At 39.8% G+C, this 25,581-nt stretch overlaps 1 protein-coding gene across 3 annotated transcripts in view; it reads left to right on the top strand.

Moving 5' to 3' along the window:
- LOC131438486 (tight junction-associated protein 1) overlaps positions 1–25,581 on the top strand; it is a 121,379-nt gene that overhangs the window by 42,301 nt on the left and 53,497 nt on the right. For all 3 annotated transcript variants that reach the window (XM_058608550.1, XM_058608548.1, XM_058608549.1), the window contains exon 2: positions 7,579–7,914. In XM_058608550.1, coding sequence (XP_058464533.1) covers positions 7,579–7,914 — 336 coding nt within the window. The remainder of the gene's footprint in view (positions 1–7,578; positions 7,915–25,581) is intronic.

Below are 25,581 nucleotides of genomic sequence, written 5' to 3' on the forward strand. Positions count from 1 at the left end.
ATCAACCAGAATTCGTCCGAGTCAGTCAGTCAGTGATGAGCCATTAAATCTGGTATGAACTATGGTATGGCCGCCTTCGTTCAACACCGTTCTTTGGTAGCTATCAAATCACCGTCCTCCTTCCCCTTCTCGTGTCAAGAGAAAAAGTACGGCTTGGGATACGAAATCCCGTGCCATTGAATTTCACCACAACGTATTTCATTCGCACATTCGTGTTCGTATGAGACACTAGCCGTACCCCGATTGTACGCGGTGCTAGATGTCAAGCAAAACAATCGAAAAAAGATTCCCATCTTTGACGGCCGACTACGGTTCGACCACTGCCCATGGTTGATGATGGTACACCAATCAGGACTAATCATAATACTCGCTACTGTCGTTAGCTATCGCATATAACGTGGTAGCCGTATAACATTCATCAGACACCTAAATCCTCTTCGCATTAGTCGGAGTCGGTTCGACAGAGCGACAGAACACGTTTCCGTCTGTTTAACCAACCGATCGACCATTAACTTGTACCTCCTCCGACCAAACCATAGTGCACCACATCATGGTTGGACTCCCTCATATAGCAATTATGCCTCACTGTTCGTACCTGTCCAGCCAAGCCGTAATATACAACATCATGGTTGGACTCGCTCATATAGCCATTATGCCTCACTGTTCGTACCTGTCCAGCCAAGCCGTAATGTACAACATCATGGTTGGACTCGCTCATATAGCCATTATGCCTCTCTGTTCGAACCTGTCCAGCCAAACCGTAGTGTACCGCACCATGGTTGGTCGACTCACATGGCATGCACCCCCTCCGGACCAAATTGACCATACGCTCAAAATGCATTTTTTGGGCTCAAAAGTCAATATTTTCGACGCATACGTTCCGAAATGTGGTCCCCCTATAGATAGATTTGTGGCCAAAACAGGCCAACTTTATCATGATTTGTAATAACTTTAACGCGTCGGTCCACCGCAACCAGCGGAACCGTATACTACGGTACCGTCAGTGAGACAACTATGCCTCGCATCGTGCGGCAGACCGAGCGGAACGTAGAAGGCGGTTTAGCTGACATGCCCACTACAAGGGCCATTCATGCCACATCATATGGCAAACTGATGGGAACGTCTAAGGCAAGTATGGGGATGTATCCCACTACAAGGGCCATTCATGCCACATCATATGGCAAACTGATGGGAACGTCTAAGGCAAGTATGGGGATGTATCCCACTACAAGGGCCATTCATGCCACATCATATGGCAAACTGATGGGAACGTCTAAGGCAAGTATGGGGATGTATCCCACTACAAGGGCCATTCATGCCACATCATATGGCAAACTGATGGGAACATCTTAGACGAGTATGGTGATATATGGTAAAAAAAACTTGAAAAAAACTTAAAAAAAATAAGCACGTCATCGAACGATCAAGTCGTTCGAGACGTGCTATACAGTCCTAGTACGATACCTCCACTAGGTCATGTACTATCCACGGGACCGATTACCAGAGTAGAATAAGTTGGCAAGAGACATAGAATGTCGCACTATACCACTATATGGTATAGTGAGATAGTGCGAAAAGTTTTACTGACAGTAAAAGTGGTATTACTAATACCAGTTTTTGCAACCGGGTTACTTGACCAAGTTTCCATCTGTTGATCACATCGACCCAGTGATATAAAGTTCTGGGTCGTACATGTCGTAACAATTGTTAAGTGCACGAGTGGTTTAAGATTGGTGGTTGGTTGAAAACGTATCTATGGCTAACGCCTAACAGCGATGCACATGCAGCGAACCGCTCCCGTATACGCGTCCGTAGTTATGTATACAGTGTTAACCGTTAACGCCTATCGATGCGGCATAGGCAGCGGACCGCCCATATACGTGTCCATGGTGATGGTTCGTACCGAGAGGCATTATTTAAAATCGTTGTTACGGCTTACTTTGGTAAACGAACGTAACGACATATGGTGCGTTCTGGTAGTTTTGCGATGTACTTTCACGACGTGAAGTCCGTTTTGGAAAATCTGCGCACAAATTTTTTGTTCCATACAAATGTGACCAAGTTGCAACCGGTCAACCCGGTTTACTAAGCGTATGCCTCTCATGCTGCGGCCTTCCAGCATGTTACCCATGTACGAACTGGCACATATCCCGCACGGATAGGCATTGCGCCTACGTTCGTAACTTATCACCTATCCCGCGTACTACGCTCACGTCAATTGCATTCGACAGAGCGGGGACGGCACTACCATATGTGAAACAGCTGGGTTTTGGAAAAAAATGCGGGTGTTGACTGAACTAAATCGGTTGTTGGAATAACTAAAAAAGTGTTGGACTTAGCTAAGAAAAAAAAATCGGATAGGTTGTTGGAAAAGCTAACTGAAAATATGTAGGTTGTTGGAATTACTAACTACGGTTTGGAGGGACAGGTACGAACAGAGAGGCGAATAGCTATATGAGCGCTGGTGAAGTGGTGCACTACCGTGGCCCACTGCCAGATAGGTGGGAGCTCGGGTAAAATATTATCTCCCGGGCAACAATGAGATACCACCGTTGCTTCCGGCACTTGTCGGAGGCGTAGGAGGGAGAGTCTGTCAGGTTTCGTATCGTATTCCGAACGAATCCGGTTCAGACAAGGTTATAGTGATATAGTGCGAATTCAATATTGATCAAAGAAGTATTTATCAAGTGTGTGTGTGTTTAGATAGAGGAGCGTATTTAGAGTTAAACCATTAACGACCAAATTTTGTGTGGTGTTTATACGATGGCACCTACAACAAGAGCAGACCGCAATAGGCTGCAGCGGTCACTGACGGACATTGCGTCGTCATTGGTAGTAAGACAGGGCGATAAAGCTATCTGCAACATCGATCCCGCATCAGGATGTCCATACGTCCAGAGTAGATTTGCCCCTGGCAACTTCATCCGTCACTTTCGTACCGTACATACGGAACGTGCATGTGCAAACAATCTCCTTACAATTGCCTATCCAATGGAGAAGGAGGAAAGAGTAATTCCTAAGCGTTTAATAGCTATTGACCGGCAGTTACTAATTGCGTCAGCAGTTAAGCTGACGACCTTCCATCATCTTCCTATTTCCTGCTTCGAGTGGGAAGGCTTCAAAGACTTACTGAAACCGATTACAACGACTCTTGGGTGCACTTTGAACCGTGTCACAATGAAATGTCATCTCTCGAAGACTGCCTATCGTCTAAAAGAAATGTTGATAGATGAGATGAAAGGCAAGCTCGTCTGCTTGAAAATAGATTCTGCTGCCCGACACAATCGCCATATCTTAGGCATCAATGTACAGTATGCCCTAGACGAGCAGGTGGTCATTCGTACCCTTGGTATGATCGAAATCAAAGAAAGTCAAACAGCGGCGTTCTTGAAATCAAAAGTTATGGATACTTTGGCCGACTATGGGCTATCTCTTGAGAACATATTTTCCGTGACATGCGACAATGGGGCTAATATGGTGGCAACGGTTAGAAAATTAAACAATGATACGTACGTAATGCCTACAGAGCAGCAGGCTGATGGTACGAACATAGATGAGCTGGATGAGTCGGATGTGATAGAGGATGATCAACAGTGTGAACGAAACGTTACTGCTGAACTGGCCAATGAACTGTCCGAAAGGATTACTCTTGTGAGATGTGCCGTGCATACCTTACAGCTTGCAATACTGGATGTTATTGATAAATCCGATGAGTCTATCCGAGCCATCACTGCTGTTGCTAGAAAATGTAAGCTGGTGAAGTACCGGTCAGAGTTTGAAAGCTACGATGCTTCATACCCACCCGTCTGGAGTAGGACACGATGGGGTGGTATATTCAAAATGATGGAATCGTTCGTACACCAAAAAAGGTTTTTTAACCAGTTGGCCGATAAGTTTCCCGAACTAGACCTTTCCAATCAATGGTCGTTCATTGAGCATTACTATGATACGTTTAAGCCGTTGTACATCTGCACAAAGCAAATGCAAGAGAAGCACGTGTCGTTATCTGACTTCTATATGGCATGGCTGATGGCAACGAGTGAGGTACAGAAAGTTCGCGAAAACTCTTTCAGTCCCCATTTACTTCGGTCGTTGAACAATAGATTGAACGTTTTGCGCCAATTGAAGGCGGTCCAGATGGCATTATACCTGGATCCAAGGTTCAACTATCGAGGTTCTAAAATATTCACGGCTGAGGAAAAAGATAAAATTCAGCAATACATAGTCGATACATGGGAACGTATCTGCCAACTGGGTAAAACACCGGCTAGTACAAGTAGAGAATCGTCAGAGTCTACCGATGATTTTGATCAGTATCTTACGCAAATGTTTGGTGAATCCGTGAATCTTGGTTGCGAGACCGGGTTTCTTCAACAAGTTAAGTCTTTGGACCTAGAGCCACGCCAAAAACATAACTACAACGTGTGGGACCATTGGTTGCGCCGTAAGACTACGCACCCAGAGATATATGCAGTAGCAATGGTTGTACTATCCACACCATCGAACCAAGTCTCTGTTGAACGGTCTTTCAGTGCCCTTGCCTTGGTTCTCTCTAATCAACGCACTGGCCTTGGGAAAGATACGTTGGAAAACATTTTACTTATTAAATTAAACAAAGACTTGTTCTCCAGGGCGCTGGGAACTGCATATGATTGGAAGGGCCCAATCGACCCGGTTGACGATGATTCTCAGGAATGAATATGATACCGTTGATGCTCAACTGAATGTCGAATGAGACAAATATTGTCGTCTATCACTGGCTCATCGCCGGGTGATAGGGGGATAACTTTTGTTTACATTTTCATGAAATCAATTTCCAATGATACTGAAAGGGTTCGGCAGTCATGATACTTGTTATGATTCAATTGGCGACAATCGTCGTTGGGTGGACGATGATATATGTGTTGTCTCAATGTAAGCTCGAGTCACCATTGTGATAACGAATTTTTTCAGCACTGGGCTTCACTTGATCTCGATTACTGTGAATTTCACACAGCGAAAAATGCACAAATCTAATTAAACAGTTCTAGCTTTGCACTAAACTGAGGATTTTTACCTTCAATTTGCGAAGAAGGAATCCTAATAGTTTTTTAGAAAAATTTTAGAGCCATTAGAACGGCTGATTTTGTATGATGTTCTAAACCGTTGTCCCCTTTTCGTTGCTTTTTCACCAATACAAACGACTGGCAGATGTCACGTAATCGCTATTGTCGGAAGCGAAACTAGCTTTGAAAACTACACACAATACATCTGCTCGCAGTGGCGATAGAATCCAAACTGATCCAATTTTTGTTAAGAGGTTTCTTTTTACGTGATTTCGTTTGTAGCTTTTTCACTAATGGGCGGTCCTAACGGCTATAAAAATAGCAGCATACAGAATTTTAAAGTCGATTATTTCATTTCGGATTTGCATTTCATTGAAAGAAACTATCAGGATGCTGTACGGGATTCATTAATGCCTTTCAGAAGGACCAAATTGTGTAACTCAGTATGATATTAAGCACTGTTCGGAACATTTTTCTCGAACGATTTGTTATACAGCAGCAGATATTTTGTTCTCTTCCTCAGAACACGTTCTGATTGGCTGGTTTTGGCATTTGTCAAATGAGACAGGTTTTTCAATAGTGTACTATTGAAATACTTCAATGCTGTTGCTATACACGTTTAAGATGAAAAATTTCGATTCTATTGGTGGTTCGATTATATAGATCCTTTCACAGATTACTGAGCTATGAGCTTTCAAAATACGAGAAAGGCAAACGCGCCTTATGAATTATCCTCTTTGATACTCGTTCATACCAAACATTTCAGAAAAGTTTCATATTGAATTATTTGAGATTATGTCACACAATTGAACATTTTATCATGATATTGTGATCATATTTCCGATGGCATGTAGCAAAAATTATGTTGATTCGTTAGATACAACAAGAGATATTCACGATCAAAAACTTATCACTCTATCAGAGGGTACATTTTGAAAAGGCGCCCCATAGTAAAGTAAGTCGTATTTACGACAAAAAATCATTCATTCGACTCAGTTCGTCGAGTACGCAAAATGTGTATATATATGCGTATGTGTGTATGTAACGGTTTTTTGCACTAACTCTTCTTGGAGTTCTCAGGTTTCAATGAAAGGTACTGTGGTTCCATAAGGAACTCTAAAATTTCATCCGAATCCGACTTCCGGATCCGAAAATATAGGGTAGAGTGTGTTAAAAATTTTATACCATCACTGGAAAGGGCGAAAAGCCGTAAAAAGTTTTCTAAATCGACCTCAAATCTTCTCCAAATGATAGTTTTTAGATAGGTTATTCTTTCAAGAATCGAAGAAAATTATTTTAAAGAATACCACAGTATTATATATAATATTGTGATTGATATGAGAAAGGCCACTAGGTGGATTAAAACAGGTTTTTGAAGTACTGTCCATCGTTATGCATTACTTTTTACCGTATTTCTCTAATACCACTCTGAAAAAGTCGTTCTCTCTAGATTCGATGGATGAATCAATCAAATTTGTGGTAATTTCGTAGTTTTCAAAGCGTTGCTCTAACAAACGATGCGCCGTGGATCGAAACAAATAGTAATCGGATAGAGCAACACCCGATGAATATGGTGCGTAGGACAGAACTTTCAGAATTTCAGTGTACCTTTCATTAAGTTTTTACCGGTGTTTGCAACATTAGATTGTCATGAAGCCAACTTCTTAGTCGTGATGATCTGTATATTGCATCCGCTTTTCCAGAAATTCCCCTGTCAAAACGTATTAATTGTTGTCTTTATATGTCACTAGTGATGGTTTCACCCGGTTGGAGAAGCTAATCTAGTTGATCCGATGCAAGCTGCGGTAGAGTTGTGCTATGTCAGTAGCTTTAGGGATGGGTTTTGTGCAATTGCTGAACATGCTTTTAGCTACAAAATTCAATTAGTAATTTGTATCTTCAATATACAACTTTTAGCTACAGCACGTGCTCTAAGAGTGTAGCACTAACGAAAAGATTCTACTATCAAGCACGGACTGTTCGAGCACCACCTTATAATGAATTTTTAAATCAAAATAATGAGCCTGGTTTCAGGTCGCTTGTTTGAAACATAAATCACCGAAATGCATAGCTAATGGGAAAAATCTCGTTGTTGTCAGCAGCTGATGCTGACACACGTCCTTGCTCTTTTATGTCATCGCTTTAACCGAACGTTGAAAAACGGATTGTGTTCTGCTTATATGAAGCATTCTCAACTTAAGTTTTTTGAACGAAGTTTGGAATAGGAAATCCTCAATTTATCTTACTGGTTTTCATGGTTAAGTGTTTTTCATGGTTGACGATTTTCTTTTCGGAATTTCTCTCACTTGCAAAGGTTTAGTCTTTCTGAATTGGAAATCACTGCTCACTGCTGCTTCACGAATTTATTGGAGCTTGCAAAATTATGCAATCATTGTGCCTCTGGGCTGGGCGATCACGCCAGTTCGTCCTGTCGTCGTCATCAGCCGCCTTCCAGTTGAAATAGATACCGGAGGTCTTTCGGCTCGGGTACACAATTAACCTTCCGTGGCATGTTGTTTCCTCTCCTCCGCAGAACTGTGATGTGCATCTTCAGGCCGAAATCGAGCTACTGAAAAACGCTCTGGCCGACAAGCATTCCCAGCTGCTGGCCATGGAGAACGCTTGTCTGCAGGAAAGTGACCGCCAGGTGGAACTCGAAGACAGCATCATCGCGTGGCAGGACAAGTACGAGCGGCTGTACGAATCACACAAACGCGTCCAGAAGGTCAACCAGAACCTGGAGGACAAACTGCTGAAGTTGGTGGATCGGAACTCGGGCGAGCGGGCACAGCTGACCAGTGATGTGGCGACCCTCAGCGTACGGCTGGCCCAGGCCAACTACAATGTTCAGAGCCTGAAGCGGGAGATCGTAAGTATTCTGTTTCGATTTGTTACATTAGCTGTGTATGTATTTGCTTTGAATTCAAAATGTGCGTGAGTCTACATTGAAATTTGCCAAACTTCTAAAGTGGTACCTTAATTTAGGAAACCAAATATCTACATCGGTCGGGAACTGTTTGATTAGATCAAAACACGCAACAACTCATCGTGGCGAACTCTCTTCATTTCAGTGCATTCATAACAAAGACACTCAAAAGTGTAGTGCCGCCAAATCGACTGAACCAACAAGCGGACATTAATTCAATAGCTTTGACCTACTGAACGACGCTATTGGGAGTAATTTGATTATATTCTGCTGCCATTTATCTCCGGTTGTAATTATAGATTCGGGTCCCGTTAAACGGTGGAATGGGATTCCAAAAGTTTTGCATCCCTGAAAGGCAATTTATTTGCATTGGCTCTAACGGACAAAAGAGATAATAAAAGAGGTAATGTTCTCGCAATTTCAGAGAAATTGTGTTGAGAAATAGTGCCGCTTTAAATCGGCAAGAATCGTTCTCATACTGAAAATGCTATTCATTAGGCTTGGCTGTATAGAAGCGGTCGACACACTTTCTGCCTATTTGACCCCATTTTGGGACTCACGGGCGTCACGCTGTGATTCTACATTGTGTAAATGGTAGGATTCTTGCATGTTCACATGACTACATGTCAGGTACATGTTATACCACCGTTCCATTTTGCATTTGATGCTAATGTTGTGAAAATCGGTACAGCCGTCAACCACATAAATGAGTGACATTTTTTACTCATACACGATTCATACAAGCATTTTCCAATTTTTTGTGTCAGGCTCTCCGGACCTTCTTTTAAAAGTCCGCTTGAATGAGATTGCACTGCTTTTTCTCCTATGGAAAATGCAAAATTATTTAGATGTTATGTAAATTAAATCATTAACAGAATGGAAAGTGGATCGACATAATTGAAAAAAAAAACAAGTTATTATCGTGTCCAACAAAAGATTGAATGGTACTCTGGTCTTTGTACTTCTGTTATAATTTAAATTGTTTCTTCTTAGATTAAAAATGCTAATAATAACTATTTTCTCCTCGACTGTACGTTAACAAAACTACTTTAAGAAGCGAATTCGAGTTTACATCCTAGCACCATAATCAAGGATAACCCACTGGTTGGAAGAATACAATCTTTCTTTACAGTTAGAATAAGCATGACAAAGGAAAACATTCACTTTTCTTTCCGTCGATTCCCAGTCACTACCGTACGCGCATCCGTTCTGTTGCATTCGTTTAGCCTGAAGCCATTTCCTCGATGGAATATTCAACTAAAGGTAAACGTTGTCGAAAGCTGGAGTAATATTTGTTTCTCCGGTGACATTCATGAAACAACGCCATGGTTACAGACTATGGGAAACTCATCGGAGCATTCCTGGTCGACGGCAGATTTATTTCACGAGAATTGCTCCCGCTTCGCTGAGCATTTACTTGCCGTACCCGTAGCAGTGTATTTTCGCTGGTGATTCAAATTATTCATTTTGTTCAATGACAACCGCATTTATCAATAGTAGTAAAAAAACTGAATAGAATCTCAAGCAACAATTTTGTTCATTTGCTTTTTTTTTTATTCAATAATATAATATAATATTAAGGCACACTGCTTAAGCTCTAAGATGCCAAGGGTATTTACTAATCTTAATTATCGTCTAACTTAAAACTAGAGTAGTATCATTATGTAATATAGTATCTGGCGATCGGTAGTGGCCGGTGAATTGAATTTAGGATGAGATGATTCCAGATGGCGATGGTAATTTTCTATGTTGGCCGCATTCTTCGGTCCGTGAGGGTCCGCGGGAAACACCCCCAGGCTACGAAGGCCCGGCGGGTGGCCCGCATGCTGGTCATTGACTGGAGCGGTCTTCCGGTGATGGTGATGTTACGGAAGAGAATGAAAAAAAGAAGTAAATATTGTGGGAAACGGGGTAAAAAAGGGGTGTGGGAACAAAATGTTTGAAAACGACAGAGATCTAATTAGTTGCCATCGAGATGGTGAAAAAACAGGGAAAGGGGAACGAAAAAGTTAGTGACAAAAAAAAAGATCTTGTTAATTCCAATGAAGATGGTGAACAGGGACGGGGATCGAGAGAATCGGGCGGATGTTAGTGTCGAACCTGTAGGTGGAGATTATATTTTCTGAGCGAGGAATAACACATTACACTTGTATATCAATGTGTTTGAGGTACTGGTATATGAGAAGCATATATGAACTATCCCGACTCGCCAACACATCCCGAACCGGCACCTCAGGCGGTCTACCTCGGGCCCTGAGGGATTCCAGTAGCTTCGACCTGGCGTCACGATACTCTACGCACGACCACACGACATGCTCGATGTCCTGATAACCGTCGCCACAGGTGCAGAGCCCGTTCTCCACGATCCCGATACGCCGGAGATGTGCGTTGAATGTATAGTGATTTGACATGAGCCGTGACATAACGCGAATGAAATCACGACTCATGTTCATCCCCTTGAACCAAGGTTTCGTCGATACCTTAGGGATAATGGAGTGTAGCCATCGTCCCAGTTCGTCATTCGTCCATGAAGTTTGCCAACTTTCGAGAGTTTTCTGACGAGAAATACTGAAAAATTCATTGAAGCAGATTGGTCTTTCATAAATATCACCTTCCAATGCGCCCACTTTAGCCAATAAGTCTGCCTTTTCATTGCCCGGAATGGAACAATGCGAAGGGACCCAGACTAACGATATTAAATAAGACCGTTCAGATAAAGTTCTCAAATGTTCCCGTATTTTCCCCAGGAAATATGGGGGATACTTTCCTGGCTTCATTGCCCGGAGAGCTTCTATTGAACTTAGACTGTCCGTGACAATGAAGTAATGGTCTTTGGGCATGGTTTCAATGATCTCGAGGGTGTACTGAATAGCAGCTAATTCTGCGACGTAAACTGAAGCCGGATCACTGAGTTTGTAAGAAGCGGTGATGTTTTGATTGAAGATGCCGAAGCCTGTGGACTCGTTGATGTTTGATCCGTCAGTGTAAAACACCTTTTCACAGTTGACTGTTCTAAATTTATTATAAAAAATATTTGGGGCCACTTGAGGGCGCACGTGATCCGGAATTCCACGAATTTCTTCTCTCATGGATGTGTCGAAAAACACAGTAGAATCAGAAGTATCCAAGAAATGAGCACGGTTGGAAACAAACGAAGAAGGATTAATATTCTGAGCCATGTAATCAAAATACAAGGACATAAAACGGGTTTGAGAGTTAAGCTCAACTAACCTTTCGAAGTTTTCAATCACCAGAGGATTCAAAATGTCGCATCGAATGAGCAAACGATATGAGAGATCCCAGAACCGGTTTTTCAGTGGAAGAACGCCTGCCAGCACTTCGAGGCTCATCGTATGAGTCGATTGCATGCAACCCAAGGCAATACGCAAACAACGATACTGAATTCTTTCCAGCTTGATGAAATGAGTGTTCGCCACTGATCGGAAGCAGAAGCATCCGTATTCCATCACGGACAATATCGTTGTTTGATACAACCTGATCAGGTCTCCTGGGTGGGCACCCCACCATGATCCGGTTATTGTACGAAGAAAGTTGATTCTCTGCTGGCATTTTTGTTTCAGATACCTAATGTGACATCCCCAGGTGCCTTTGGAGTCGAACCAGACCCCGAGATATTTAAATGTGAAGGCCTGAGCTATGGTTTCACCCCCTAGTTGAAGCTGTAATTGTGCTGGTTCTCGCTTCCTCGAAAATACAACCAGCTCAGTTTTCTCCGTAGAGAACTCGATACCCATTTGAAGAGCCCATGATGATAAGTTGTCGAGAGTATCTTGTAATGGTCCTTGGAGATCGGCAGCTTTGGGTCCTATAATAGACACAACGCTGTCGTCGGCAAGTTGTCTTAGCGTGCAAGATGTGTTGATACATTCATCGATATTACTTACGTAAAAATTGTATAAAAGGGGGCTTAAGCATGAGCCCTGAGGAAGACCCATGTAGCTGAATCGTATTGTCGACAAATCACCATGCGCAAAGTACATGTGTTTCTCAGACAATAGATTATGTAAAAAGTTGTTCAAAACTGGCGAAAGACCATGCTGATGCAACTTCTCAGATAGGATATTTATAGAAACTGAGTCAAAAGCCCCCTTAATGTCTAGGAAAACTGACGCCATTTGTTCTTTACGAGCAAATGCCATTTGAATTTCTGTTGAGAGCAACGCAAGACAATCGTTCGTTCCTTTGCCCCTGCGGAAACCAAATTGTGTATCTGAAAGTAAACCATTAGTTTCGACCCAATTGTCTAGACGAAACAGAATCATTTTTTCGAACAATTTCCGGATACAGGAAAGCATAGCAATCGGCCGATACGAATTGTGATCGGAGGCTGGTTTCCCTGGTTTTTGGATGGCGATAACTCTGACTTGTCTCCAGTCGTGTGGGACAATATTACCCGTGAGGAACTTGTTGAATAAATTCAGCAAGCGCCTTTTGGCGGGGTCAGGCAGATTTTTCAACAAGTTGAATTTTATTCTGTCTAATCCCGGGGCTTTATTGTTACATGACAAAAGTGCAAGTGAAAGCTCTACCATCGAAAACGGTGATTCGTTTGTATTTGGTGTCGCGGCGCGGGTGATCTTCTGTTCCGGAACAGAGTCTGGGCATACTTTTTTAGCGAAATCGAATATCCAGCGGTTGGAGTATTCCTCGCTTTCATTCGTGGTGTTATGGTTGCGCATTCGTCGGGCTGTGTTCCAAAGAGTGCTCATAGATGTTTCTTTCGTTAAGCCGTCTATAAACCGACGCCAGTAACCGCGTTTCTTGGCTCTAATCAAGTTCTTAGTTTTAACGTCTAACGCCGCGTAATTCCGGTAATTATCAGGTGTTCCATTTTTTCTGAATTTTTTATACGCGGAGGCTCTCTCCGCGTTTAAATTTGTGCACTCTTTGTCCCACCACGGGTTGGGAGGACGGATGTTAGTTTTTGCGCCGGGTACACGTTTCGTCTGAGCTTGAATCGCAGTATCGAGAATCAAGCCAGCCAAAAACGTGTACTCTTCCTCCGGAGGAAGTTGTAGAGTTCTTTCAAGTTTCTCAGATATCGAGGTCGCATAGCTATTCCAATCAATATTTCGTGTGAGGTCATACGAAACATTGATTATTTTCGATGGTTTTAAGCCGCTGGTGATTGATATTACGATCGGTAGATGATCACTACCGTGGGGATCTGGAATTACCTCCCACGTGCAATCCAACCGTAGCGATGTCGAGCAAAGGGATAAATCCAGCGCACTTGGTCTTGCTGGTGGTGCAGGAATCCGTGTCATTTCTCCCGTATTCAAGATTGTCATATTGAAGTTGTCGCAAATATCATGGATCATAGCTGATCTGTTATCGTCGTGAAGACAGCCCCATCCCGTACCGTGTGAGTTAAAGTCTCCTAAAACCAACGTCGGTGCGGGAAGGAGCTCTATGATATTACTGAGCCGCCGATGCCCAACCAAGGCTCTAGGGGGAATGTAGATGGAAGCAATACAAAGGTCCTTACCTTTGATTGTAACATGACATGCGACAACTTCAATACCTGGTATCGAGGGGAGGTTAATTCGATAAAAAGAATAGCACTTTTTGATCCCTAAAAGTACTCCTCCATAGGGAACATCTCGATCCAGGCGAATAATGTTAAAATCGTGGAAGTTTAAGGATATTTCAGAAGTTAGCCAAGTTTCGCACAATGCAAATGCGTCACATTTCAGATCATTTACTAGAAACTTAAAAGAATCTATTTTTGGGATGATACTTCTGCAATTCCACTGTAAAACAGTGATTAGATCCGTGACCTCGGTGGATGATTTAGCCATCGAAGGATACAATCGCTGAGAGAAGGGGCCAATTTGCAGTCAACTGCTTCAAATATGTTTTTACTGTTGGCATGAAAGCAATTAAAATGCTTCTAAGAGGGTCTGAAATTTATTTGCTTTTGGTAGCTTATTTGTGACTAGTTTGCAACAACATCTAATAAATTGCGTGCCTCAAAAACTTGTTCGTAGCGCTTAGCGACATTTTGGAAATCAATCCACTGCCGATAAAGCACGCGGCGGCTGGCCCTACGAAGCGGTTGCCAAAACTGAGTCCAAATATATAAAATGAAGGATAAAACCGGGGCAAAATAATCATCAATACATTAAATTGTACTGGACAACCGAAAAAAAAGAATGTGCCCGAGCATACCTCAGTTAAGCAAGATCCTGCAGATGAGAAAGATATCTTGCTGCTAGATTCTGCACATACTTATTTAGGGCTAAAAAGATGAACGCAAGCGCACTTCGTGTATATGTTTGGCCTGATCTATTATTATACTCCAGAGAACAGAATGAGTGTTTCAATGCGACACGAGTGCCTCGAAGGGTGTCTCAATGCACAGTGGTCCGAATCATGTCGAAACACGCATTTTTTACCTTTCTCATACCAAAAGGTTATGCAATCACTGCGAAAACCGACTTTTGAACCGAGGCCCGGAGGGCCAAGTGTCATATACCATTCGACTCAGTTCGTCGAGTACGCAAAATGTCTGTGTGTGTGTGCGTATGTGTGTTTGTGTATGTGCGTGTGTGTGTATGTAACGTTTTTTTTTATTTTATGGTCCCATACAAAATTCATAAATATTATTTGGATCCGACTTCCGATTCCGGAGTTATGGGGTAAAATGTGTAAAAAAAATTAAAATATGTGTTCTAACTTTTCTCATAGATGGCGCGACCGATTTTCACAAACTTAGATTCAAATGAAAGGTCCTGTGGTCTCATACGAAATTCCTGAATTTCATTCGAATCCGACTTCCGGATCCGGAAATATGGAGTAAAGTGCGTTAAAAATTTTATACCATCACTGAAAAGGGCGAAAAACCGTAAAAAGTTTTCTAAATCGACCTCAAATCTTCTCCAATTGATAGTTTTTATCAGTAGACGGTCAAACAAACCGATTTCGGTTATTCTTTTGAGAATCGAAGAAAATTATTTTGAAGAATACCACAGTATTTTATATGATAGTATGATTGATATGAGAAAGGCATCATTACACCACTAGGGGAATGAAAACAGGTTTTTTGTTTGTGCTTCAGGCGTTGATTTTGTAGCTTTCATGTCTTCAGAAGAATTTCTGTTTGATATAGTCCGCTTCCGAATTATTTTGCATACAATACGAGATAGAGCTAGATCATGTTGAACCAAGAAAACATGCCGAAGACATGAACACTTTAAACTTTAGCGAGATATGATGCATTGTTTATAGGTGTGATATACTACATATGCCACCCAGTGCCAAGCTGTCGAAGTTAAATAACTTGGCTACGACAAGTCATCGAACATCAAGATCCAAGTCAGCCTTGAGACGAGAATACTCGTGACCATCGATTGAGTCATTCTCAGATAAGCAGTCGTCAAGAACGGACGTGAAGACACTTGTACCCCGACACGAAGCGATCCAGCCAGAAGAAATCCAAAGTTTTACATTGGCGATCCTGCCAGGTTTGCTATTTAAATAATTAACAACAAATATCCTTATTCTAAAGCAGAAAATCAAAATTATTTAAGTTTCGCTCCTTATGGTTTTAGTTGCGTAGTTGCGTAGCACCGCGAATGTTTTTTTTCTAAAACCATAGCAACGTGTTTGGACAACCGTTGAAAAGAACGTTCTGTACATTCCTTATTCTATGTGTAGAAATTGTACAGAAAACGAAAATGATTTGAGTTCTGCTTTCTATGAGGTTGCGTAGTTGCGTAGCACCGCATTGGTTTTTTTTCTAAAACCATAGCAACGTGTTTGGGCAACCGTTGAAATGAAAATTCTGTACATTCCTTATTCTGTGTGAAAAATGGCCAGCAAATGAAAATCCGAGTTTTGCTTCCTTGGATATTGGTTGCGTGGTTGCGTAGCACCGCAATTGTCTTTCAAAACAAACCATAGCAACGTGTTTGGTCAACCGTTGAATTCTGTGGGTAGCATCTTCAATAGGTTATTCCACACAAGGTCTGTACGAACGTAATGCGTGTTTTCGGATAACTGCTCTGAATAAAACAGAACTGTTCGATTTGATCTTTCGCGTAGTTATGATAAAAACTATTATGGAAAATAAATAAATAAACGTGTTTGGACAACCGTTGGTATAATAAAAAAAATAGATATGGGACGTGTTTGGACAACCGTCAGAAACAAATTCATCAAAAATTCTAAAAGATGCAAAAAGGTATGAGAATCTGAGAATCTTTATTCTTCTCTCCTTCCAAAAATTTAGAAATGTCAAACGAAGGAAAATACGTCAAAGCTCCAAGCGACGATATCGTGGCGGACGCTGATTTGATCAGCCATTCATCGCAAAATGGTTACAACGACGAACTAGAATCATTAGAACTTGGAGCCAATGAAACCACAGTAATAGATACAAATTCGATCGAGATGTCGTCGGAAAAAGAAACCGAAGATACTGAGCAAAATACGAACATTCAAGATGAATTTAGAAAGCGGTTAGAAAATATGGAAAAATTGCTGAATGAAACGATGTGTGCTATGAAAAGAGGCGTCCCCAACGTTTACTCTGTCAGACCTGGGTATGACTCAGTGAGTGAAACTGAGCACGGTTGGGGTTATTCCAATGATAACGAAACTAAAAAGCTAAACGAAACCCAACCAACAATTCGGTTCGATACTCCTTCTTTCCCGAAAAACGTGCCTGCAAATAAGCTTTGGGAAGCTTGGCACCGGTTCTTGGAAAATTTTGAGATAGCCGCATCATTATCTAACGCCAACGACCCCGCCCGACGCGCTCAAATGTTATTTTTGTCCATGGGGGAAGACCTACAGGGAATAGTAAGAGCAGCAAAACTTCGACCTGACCTTCGGGACCCCCATTGTTATACGACTATGGTAAATAACATTGATGCACATCTCAAATCAATGACCGATACGGCAGCAGAGCATGAGGCTTTCATGAACATGCGGCAAAACAAGGATGAGTCAGCGGTAGCATTTCATGCCCGACTACAAGAAAAAGTTAGGCTTTGTGGATACAGCATGAACGACCAAGAGCGATTCGTTCGCGCTCAACTCCTCAAGGGACTTATAAACAGCGAACTTGCGAAAACTGCTCGTACATTTGGATACGAAACAATTTACATTGTACAATCCGCCACGAGAGAAGAGGCATATGTTGCTGAAAACTCAACACCGAAAGATTCGTGCGCATTTGCTGTGTCTCAGCAACATAGGCTTTCTGTTGCAAAGCTCCGTAATCGTCAAAGCAAAAATGATGACGTCACCATGCGCCAAAGGCCTTATAAAAATAAACCTGGTCAAGGACGACGATTCCGTTGCTCGAAGTGCAATAGAATGGAACATAAACACGAACCGTGTCCGGCTCTTAATAAAAAGTGTAACTCGTGCGGTGTGCTTGGTCATTTCGCTGTAACATGCCACAAGAGACGAGTTAGAGTAGTCCAAAATGTTAAGGAAAATAGAGATTCCACGGGTTGGACTGACGACGAAAATTGCAATAATCAGGTATAATTTCATTGTATGTTCTGAAATACTAGAGAAATAAAATGATTTTCGATATTATTGACAAATAGATCCCCCAATTTCAGTGTGCAAATGCCCTTTCTCTAAATGACGTATTGGTTAATTGCCGTTTGGGTTCATCAAGTCCGATTTGTTTTCTTATTGACTCAGGAGCTGACGTTAACGTCATCGGAGGCGATGATTGGAAAGCTCTCAAAAAGGAATATCATGTAAAAGTTGCCCATTTAGAACCAACAATTTGTTTGAAAAACGGAGAGCTCCGTGCGTACGCATCAACAAATCCTATGAAGATTCAATGTTCCTTCCGAGCACAAGTAGAGGTTGTCGGATTAAACAAACCTATTGTTTCCGCAGAATTTGTCGTCGTAGACCAAGGTCATAGATCGCTGCTCGGTAGAACAACTGCCAGCGAAATGAGATTACTCGAAGTAGGACTAGCGGTTAATCGTTGTGAGAGTACAAGTGCAATAAAAGCGTTCCCCAAGATGCCGGGAGTTAAAATAACGTTCAGCATCAATAAAGCTGTACCTCCTGTTAGAAACGCATATTTCAACGTACCCGCCGCTTACCGAGAAGCAGCGAAGTCTCGTCTTGCGGAAATGGAATCTCAAGGAATAATAGAAAAAGTAAAAACGGCCCCGAATTGGATAAGCGGCATGTCCGCAGTGGCCAAAGGAAAAAATGACTTCCGCCTGGTTGTAAACATGCGCGCTCCAAACAAAGCAATAAAGAGGGAATATTATCGACTTCCACTGTTAGACGAGATGAAATTGAAACTGCAAGGATCGAAATACTATACCAAGTTAGACCTGAGTAACGCATTTTATCATCTCGAGCTTCACGAACAATCACGAGATCTAACAACCTTTTTAACTGAAGGCGGGATGTATAGATTTACGAGACTCATGTTCGGCGTAAATTGTGCTCCCGAAGTCTTCCAAAGAGAAATGTGTCGGATTCTCGATGGAATCAGAAATGTTATAGTCTATATAGATGATATCCTAATTTTCGGAGAAAGCCTAGAGGACCTACGATCCACTACAGCCCAAGTCCTTCAAATCCTACGACAAAATAATCTGACACTGAACATGGCTAAATGTGAGTTTGATAGAACTTATGTTAAATTTCTTGGTCACAACATAGATCAAAACGGTTTTCATGTAGATGAAGCCAAAGTAAGCGACATCCATAAGTTTCGACACCCAACCACAGTTTCTGAACTTCGTAGCTTCCTTGGGTTAGCTTCTTATATCAGTACATACATCGAACATTTCGCTGACATTTCTAGCCCACTATGGTCAGTAGCTACCAGCAAAACATGGTCATGGGGAACTGATCAAGAAAGAGCATTTGAAGAACTTAAACAGCGAATAATACAATGCACTACCACATTAGGGTTCTTTTCCCAAAAAGATAAAACCATTTTATATACCGATGCCTCTCCAAGAGCACTTGGAGCAGTACTCGTACAGGAAGGAACAGATCGAAAACCAAGAATCATAAGCTTTGCGTCAAAGACCTTGACGGCTACAGAAAAAAAGTACGCCCAGAATCAGCGAGAGGCTTTAGGAGCAGTATGGGCTGTCGAACATTTCTCATTCTTCTTGCTCGGTAGACGTTTCACTCTTCGAACAGATGCCCAAGGAGTACATTTCATTCTAAATAGATCTCGTGAGAATTCGAAAAGAGCCTTAACCAGGGCAGATGGATGGGCACTTAGGCTCAGCCCTTATGATTATGATGCGGAGTATGTGCGTGGGCGCGACAATATAGCAGATTCATCATCTCGTTTATATGTGGGAGAAGACGATCCATTTGATGAGCATCATAGTCCGTGGGAAGTAGCTGCTCTAGAAGCAAATACTGCGGGTTTCTTGACGGAACAGGAAATCCGAGAAGCAACTAAAGAAGATGAAGAACTCCAAAAAGTTGCTAACGCTTTAAACACGGGAGAGTGGTCAAAAGAACTGAAACGGTTTCAATCCCTAGAGAGTAATCTTTGGTTCCAAGACGGAATTCTCATAAAAAACGGGTGCGCGATAGTCCCTATCAAACTTCGAAAAAAGGCTCTCCATGTAGCACATGATGGCCACCCGTTATCCGCAAAAATGAAAAGCATTCTACGACAGCGAGTGTGGTGGCCGGGAATTTCCCGTGATGCAGAATTATGGGTCTTGTCATGCAAAATCTGTGCCACGAATGGCAGACCTGGAAAACCAACACCGATGCGTCGAATTTTCGCACCTCAAGTTGTTTGGCAAACAATAGCACTAGACTTTAACGGCCCTTATGCACGGTTTGGTAATATTTCAATACTGGTAATTGTAGATTATCGTTCAAGATATTCAATCGCTCGTGCTGTAAAATCGACGAGTTTTGATTGTACAAAATCTGTTCTAGAGGAAATATTCGAAAGGGAAGGATTTCCGCAATGTATCCGTTCTGATAACGGGCCACCATTCAACGGCCTTGAATACAAACAATTTTGTTCGGATAGAGGGATTCAAACTGTTTTCTCGACACCACTGTTCCCACAACAAAATGGATTGGTAGAAAATAGTATGAAAGTCATTAATAAAGCAATGGCCGCATCAGTCTCAAGCAACACTCCTTATCAAAACGAGTTGCGTGCTGCAGTCAGCGCTTTTAATTCTGCCGCCCATGCAGTGACGGGAGTCCCTCCGGAAGAAGTAATGTTGGGTCGGAAAATTAAGCGCCGACTTCCGCTCTTGCATCATAAGAAAGCGGACCATGATGAAAATTTATTAGATGTAAAAGACCGAGAAGCTAAGTTGAAGGCAAAAGTCCGTGAAGATACACGAAGAGGAGCACGAGAATCCAGGGTGAAACCTGGGGATACGGTTATTATTGAACGACTTTCTCGAATAAAGGGAGATTCAAGATTTGACCCGCTCCGTTACACGGTAATAGAAGAAAATAACGGAAATCTTGTCCTCTGTGACAAGGATGGTCGAATACTGAAGCGACATGTGTGTCAAACGAAAAAAGTTCACACGTGGCGGAGCACGGATACCCCAACTGAGGACACCATCTGTTCAAAGGATGAAGAACCTCTGAGGCGTTCTACGAGAGAAAAACGAGTTCCAGCTCACCTGGAAAACTTTATACAAGAACTCGAAGAAATAAATTGAAATAGTTATTAAAATTGATTTTAATTCATTACAATTATTCCGAAACAATTACTACTAGCAAAATATATGTACAAATTAATGGAGATAATATTTATAAAGGGGAAGGGAGATGTGATATACTACATATGCCACCCAGTGCCAAGCTGTCGAAGTTAAATAACTTGGCTACGACAAGTCATCGAACATCAAGATCCAAGTCAGCCTTGAGACGAGAATACTCGTGACCATCGATTGAGTCATTCTCAGATAAGCAGTCGTCAAGAACGGACGTGAAGACACTTGTACCCCGACACGAAGCGATCCAGCCAGAAGAAATCCAAAGTTCCACAATAGGGGACCCCAAAATCAAGTTTTTCCATCATTACTTTTTTCAATGAATTTTTAGAATTCTTGAATGTTCCACAATTATATTTGGCTAGTTATCAAAATACATTTTTTTGTCAAAAATTGCATATTTTTTAGTTTTCAGTTGAAAATTTCAGATACAAGTAAAAAGTATAATAACATATAACATTTCCTACAATTGAAACAGTAAAATTTGCCTGGCGCACAAAATAGTCAAGCAAACGTAATGTCTTATATAGTCGAAATTACAGAAATCACAAAAATATCATAGATAACAAGAAGATACAACTGCAGAAAACTGCCCGAAGATATAATAATAAATAGAATGACAGCAAGAATAGCAATCATATCAAAACTATTTGTAATGAAAACAAGTATTTACTTATTTACTTCTCTTACTTTACTTACTTTACTTACTTTACTTACTTTACTTACTTCACTTACTTTACTTACTTTACTTACTTTACTTACTTTACTTACTTTACTTACTTTACTTACTTTACTTACTTTACTTACTTTACTTACTTTACTTACTTTACTTACTTTACTTACTTTACTTACTTTACTTACTTTACTTACTTTACTTACTTTACTTACTTTACTTACTTTACTTACTTTACTTACTTTACTTACTTTACTTACTTTACTTACTTTACTTACTTTACTTACTTTACTTACTTTACTTACTTTACTTACTTTACTTACTTTACTTACTTTACTTACTTTACTTACTTTACTTACTTTACTTACTTTACTTACTTTACTTACTTTACTTACTTTACTTACTTTACTTACTTTACTTACTTTACTTACTTTACTTACTTTACTTACTTTACTTACTTTACTTACTTTACTTACTTTACTTACTTTACTTACTTTACTTACTTTACTTACTTTACTTACTTTACTTACTTTACTTACTTTACTTACTTTACTTACTTTACTTACTTTACTTACTTTACTTACTTTACTTACTTTACTTACTTTACTTACTTTACTTACTTTACTTACTTTACTTACTTTACTTACTTTACTTACTTTACTTACTTTACTTACTTTACTTACTTTACTTACTTTACTTACTTTACTTACTTTACTTACTTTACTTACTTTACTTACTTTACTTACTTTACTTACTTTACTTACTTTACTTACTTTACTTACTTTACTTACTTTACTTACTTTACTTACTTTACTTACTTTACTTACTTTACTTACTTTACTTACTTTACTTACTTTACTTACTTTACTTACTTTACTTACTTTACTTACTTTACTTACTTTACTTACTTTACTTACTTTACTTACTTTACTTACTTTACTTACTTTACTTACTTTACTTACTTTACTTACTTTACTTACTTTACTTACTTTACTTACTTTACTTACTTTACTTACTTTACTTACTTTACTTACTTTACTTACTTTACTTACTTTACTTACTTTACTTACTTTACTTACTTTACTTACTTTACTTACTTTACTTACTTTACTTACTTTACTTACTTTACTTACTTTACTTACTTTACTTACTTTACTTACTTTACTTACTTTACTTACTTTACTTACTTTACTTACTTTACTTACTTTACTTACTTTACTTACTTTACTTACTTTACTTACTTTACTTACTTTACTTACTTTACTTACTTTACTTACTTTACTTACTTTACTTACTTTACTTACTTTACTTACTTTACTTACTTTACTTACTTTACTTACTTTACTTACTTTACTTACTTTACTTACTTTACTTACTTTACTTACTTTACTTACTTTACTTACTTTACTTACTTTACTTACTTTACTTACTTTACTTACTTTACTTACTTTACTTACTTTACTTACTTTACTTACTTTACTTACTTTACTTACTTTACTTACTTTACTTACTTTACTTACTTTACTTACTTTACTTACTTTACTTACTTTACTTACTTTACTTACTTTACTTACTTTACTTACTTTACTTACTTTACTTACTTTACTTACTTTACTTACTTTACTTACTTTACTTACTTTACTTACTTTACTTACTTTACTTACTTTACTTACTTTACTTACTTTACTTACTTTACTTACTTTACTTACTTTACTTACTTTACTTACTTTACTTACTTTACTTACTTTACTTACTTTACTTACTTTACTTACTTTACTTACTTTACTTACTTTACTTACTTTACTTACTTTACTTACTTTACTTACTTTACTTACTTTACTTACTTTACTTACTTTACTTACTTTACTTACTTTACTTACTTTACTTACTTTACTTACTTTACTTACTTTACTTACTTTACTTACTTTACTTACTTTACTTACTTTACTTACTTTACTTACTTTACTTACTTTACTTACTTTACTTACTTTACTTACTTTACTTACTTTACTTACTTTACTTACTTTACTTACTTTACTTACTTTACTTACTTTACTTACTTTATTTACCGTCTCCGAAACTTGACCGAATGAATTGTAGAGATTAAAAATATAGTTAAGTGATGAAAACAGTGAAGCATTCTCGATTCTTCTAATCAATTAGTCTGTCTCTTCATGTGTTTTTACATGCAGGGTAGCTCAATTGGCAACACAAATTCCCCGGATAGGAGCTAGATAAGGGTTCGAGTCCCGCCATTGCGGTTGCTTTTTGGGAGTTTTCACAACATTGTTGTATTTTCATGTAATTGTTTCAATCTGATTTCTTTGTTAGATACTGATCAAATTTGAACCAACTAGCTCAAAATGGTTCTACGTCTTCACAAGACTAAAACAAATAATTCAATAGAAAACAATTCGCTTATTTTTACGTTTTGTCTTCGAATCGTCAGTGCATTAGCAGTTTACTTTGAACCTAATTTAATTTTTCAACAATCATTCAGTAAACAGCTGCTTGTAATTTAGAAAGTTGAATCCGTTATTGAGAAGACATTTATACCTTATGATCAAAAAAAAACCGGAATTTTCATTTTAAAATTCCCGCGCTTGTCCAATCGGTAAACTTTTATTCTCTCAATGTTGGCAACATTTTTATACACATTCTGTCAAATTTTGACGCATATCGTACGATTAGTTTTTGTTTGGCGTCTATACAAAGAAGTTGAAAAATTTTCGTGTGGCGATTTTTATAATGGATGAAAATTTAGAACAACGGCTCGCCTTTGAAGCGCCATTCGGTCGATTGGTGTGCGGTTTCGACGTCATATTCATAGATCCACACCTCATCACCAGTTATGATGCATTCGATGAATGTGGGGTCACTATCTGCGTTGGAAATCATCTCTTTGGTCACATCAACACGACGCTGTTTTTGAATGAAATTCAGCTTTTTCGGCACCAGCCGAGAAGCGACGCGTTTCAAACCCAAAACATCAGTTTAAATGTGTTCGGCTGATCCATAAGAGATGCCCAACAACACAGCAATCTCTCTAATCGGTACAGAACAATTTTGCTTCACCGATTCAATGTTTTCTTCAGTAACAGATGTTGTTGGGCGGCCAGGAATCTCATCATGATCCAAGCTTGTACGACCACCTTTGAAGCGTTTATACCACTCGTATGCCTGTGTTTTTCCTAGACACGATTCACCAAAGGCCTTTTCTAACATTTTCAACCTTTCAGAACACTTAAATCCATTTGCAACACAAATTTTTTTGCACGCACGTTGTTCTAAATTTTCATCCATTATAAAAATCGCCATACGAAAATTTTTCAACTTCTTTGTATAGACGCCAAACAAAAACTAAACGTACGATATGCGTCAAAATTTGACAGAATGTGTATAAAGGTGTTGCCAACGTTTAGAGAATAAAAGTTTACCGATTGGACAAGCGTGGGAATTTTAAACTGAAAATTCCGGTTCTTTTTTTATGGTAAGGTATGTTCAAATGAGATTAAATTAGCGCACCACGTATATTCGAAAAACAAATGTGATTGTAATAATAATAAATGGTGGGCTAGTGACAGAACGACAACAAGCAAAACATAATAAAATTATTATTATTGTTATTATTCTTACTTCGCAGTTATTTCGCATGGGTGCTATTATTTTCACTGTTTAGTTCCACTAAAATGTTATTTGAACAGCTAACCAATCATCACATCCAGCAAATACCAAATAGCAGAATTATACGCACCGAGAACGGAAACATTGAGCGATTGATGGTGTCGATAAAATAACACAGGATAGTGTTCCTCGTGCCACCCTTCGACTTCATCGCGGCAAATACCTACTTATCGTGTTGACAGAAGAATCGGTGAAACGGAAAGCGAACGACGTTTGCTATAAATATCTTATGTCAATTTCTCTTAGTTTGCTACGTTTCTAACAAAGTTTGCTCGTCGGATTTTCTTTATTCACGATTATGACGTACGTCCGGAAGGGAGCTACTCGGGCGGAGGTTGACGCTTCTAAACAGTACAAGGCGAAAAAGGATACCATTCCTAGTTTCTTGTGCACAAACCGAACGATGACAGGGTCAGACGGTAACCGGGAGTAATAAATTTGCTTCAGTGAGTTGGAAAATTGTAACTGATCAAACTGGAGAAGAGTGCAAACAATTGACTCTTTATCATGAAG

This window comes from Malaya genurostris, chromosome 3 (genome assembly GCF_030247185.1).
Source record: "Malaya genurostris strain Urasoe2022 chromosome 3, Malgen_1.1, whole genome shotgun sequence".
NCBI classification, from domain to species: domain Eukaryota; kingdom Metazoa; phylum Arthropoda; class Insecta; order Diptera; family Culicidae; genus Malaya; species Malaya genurostris.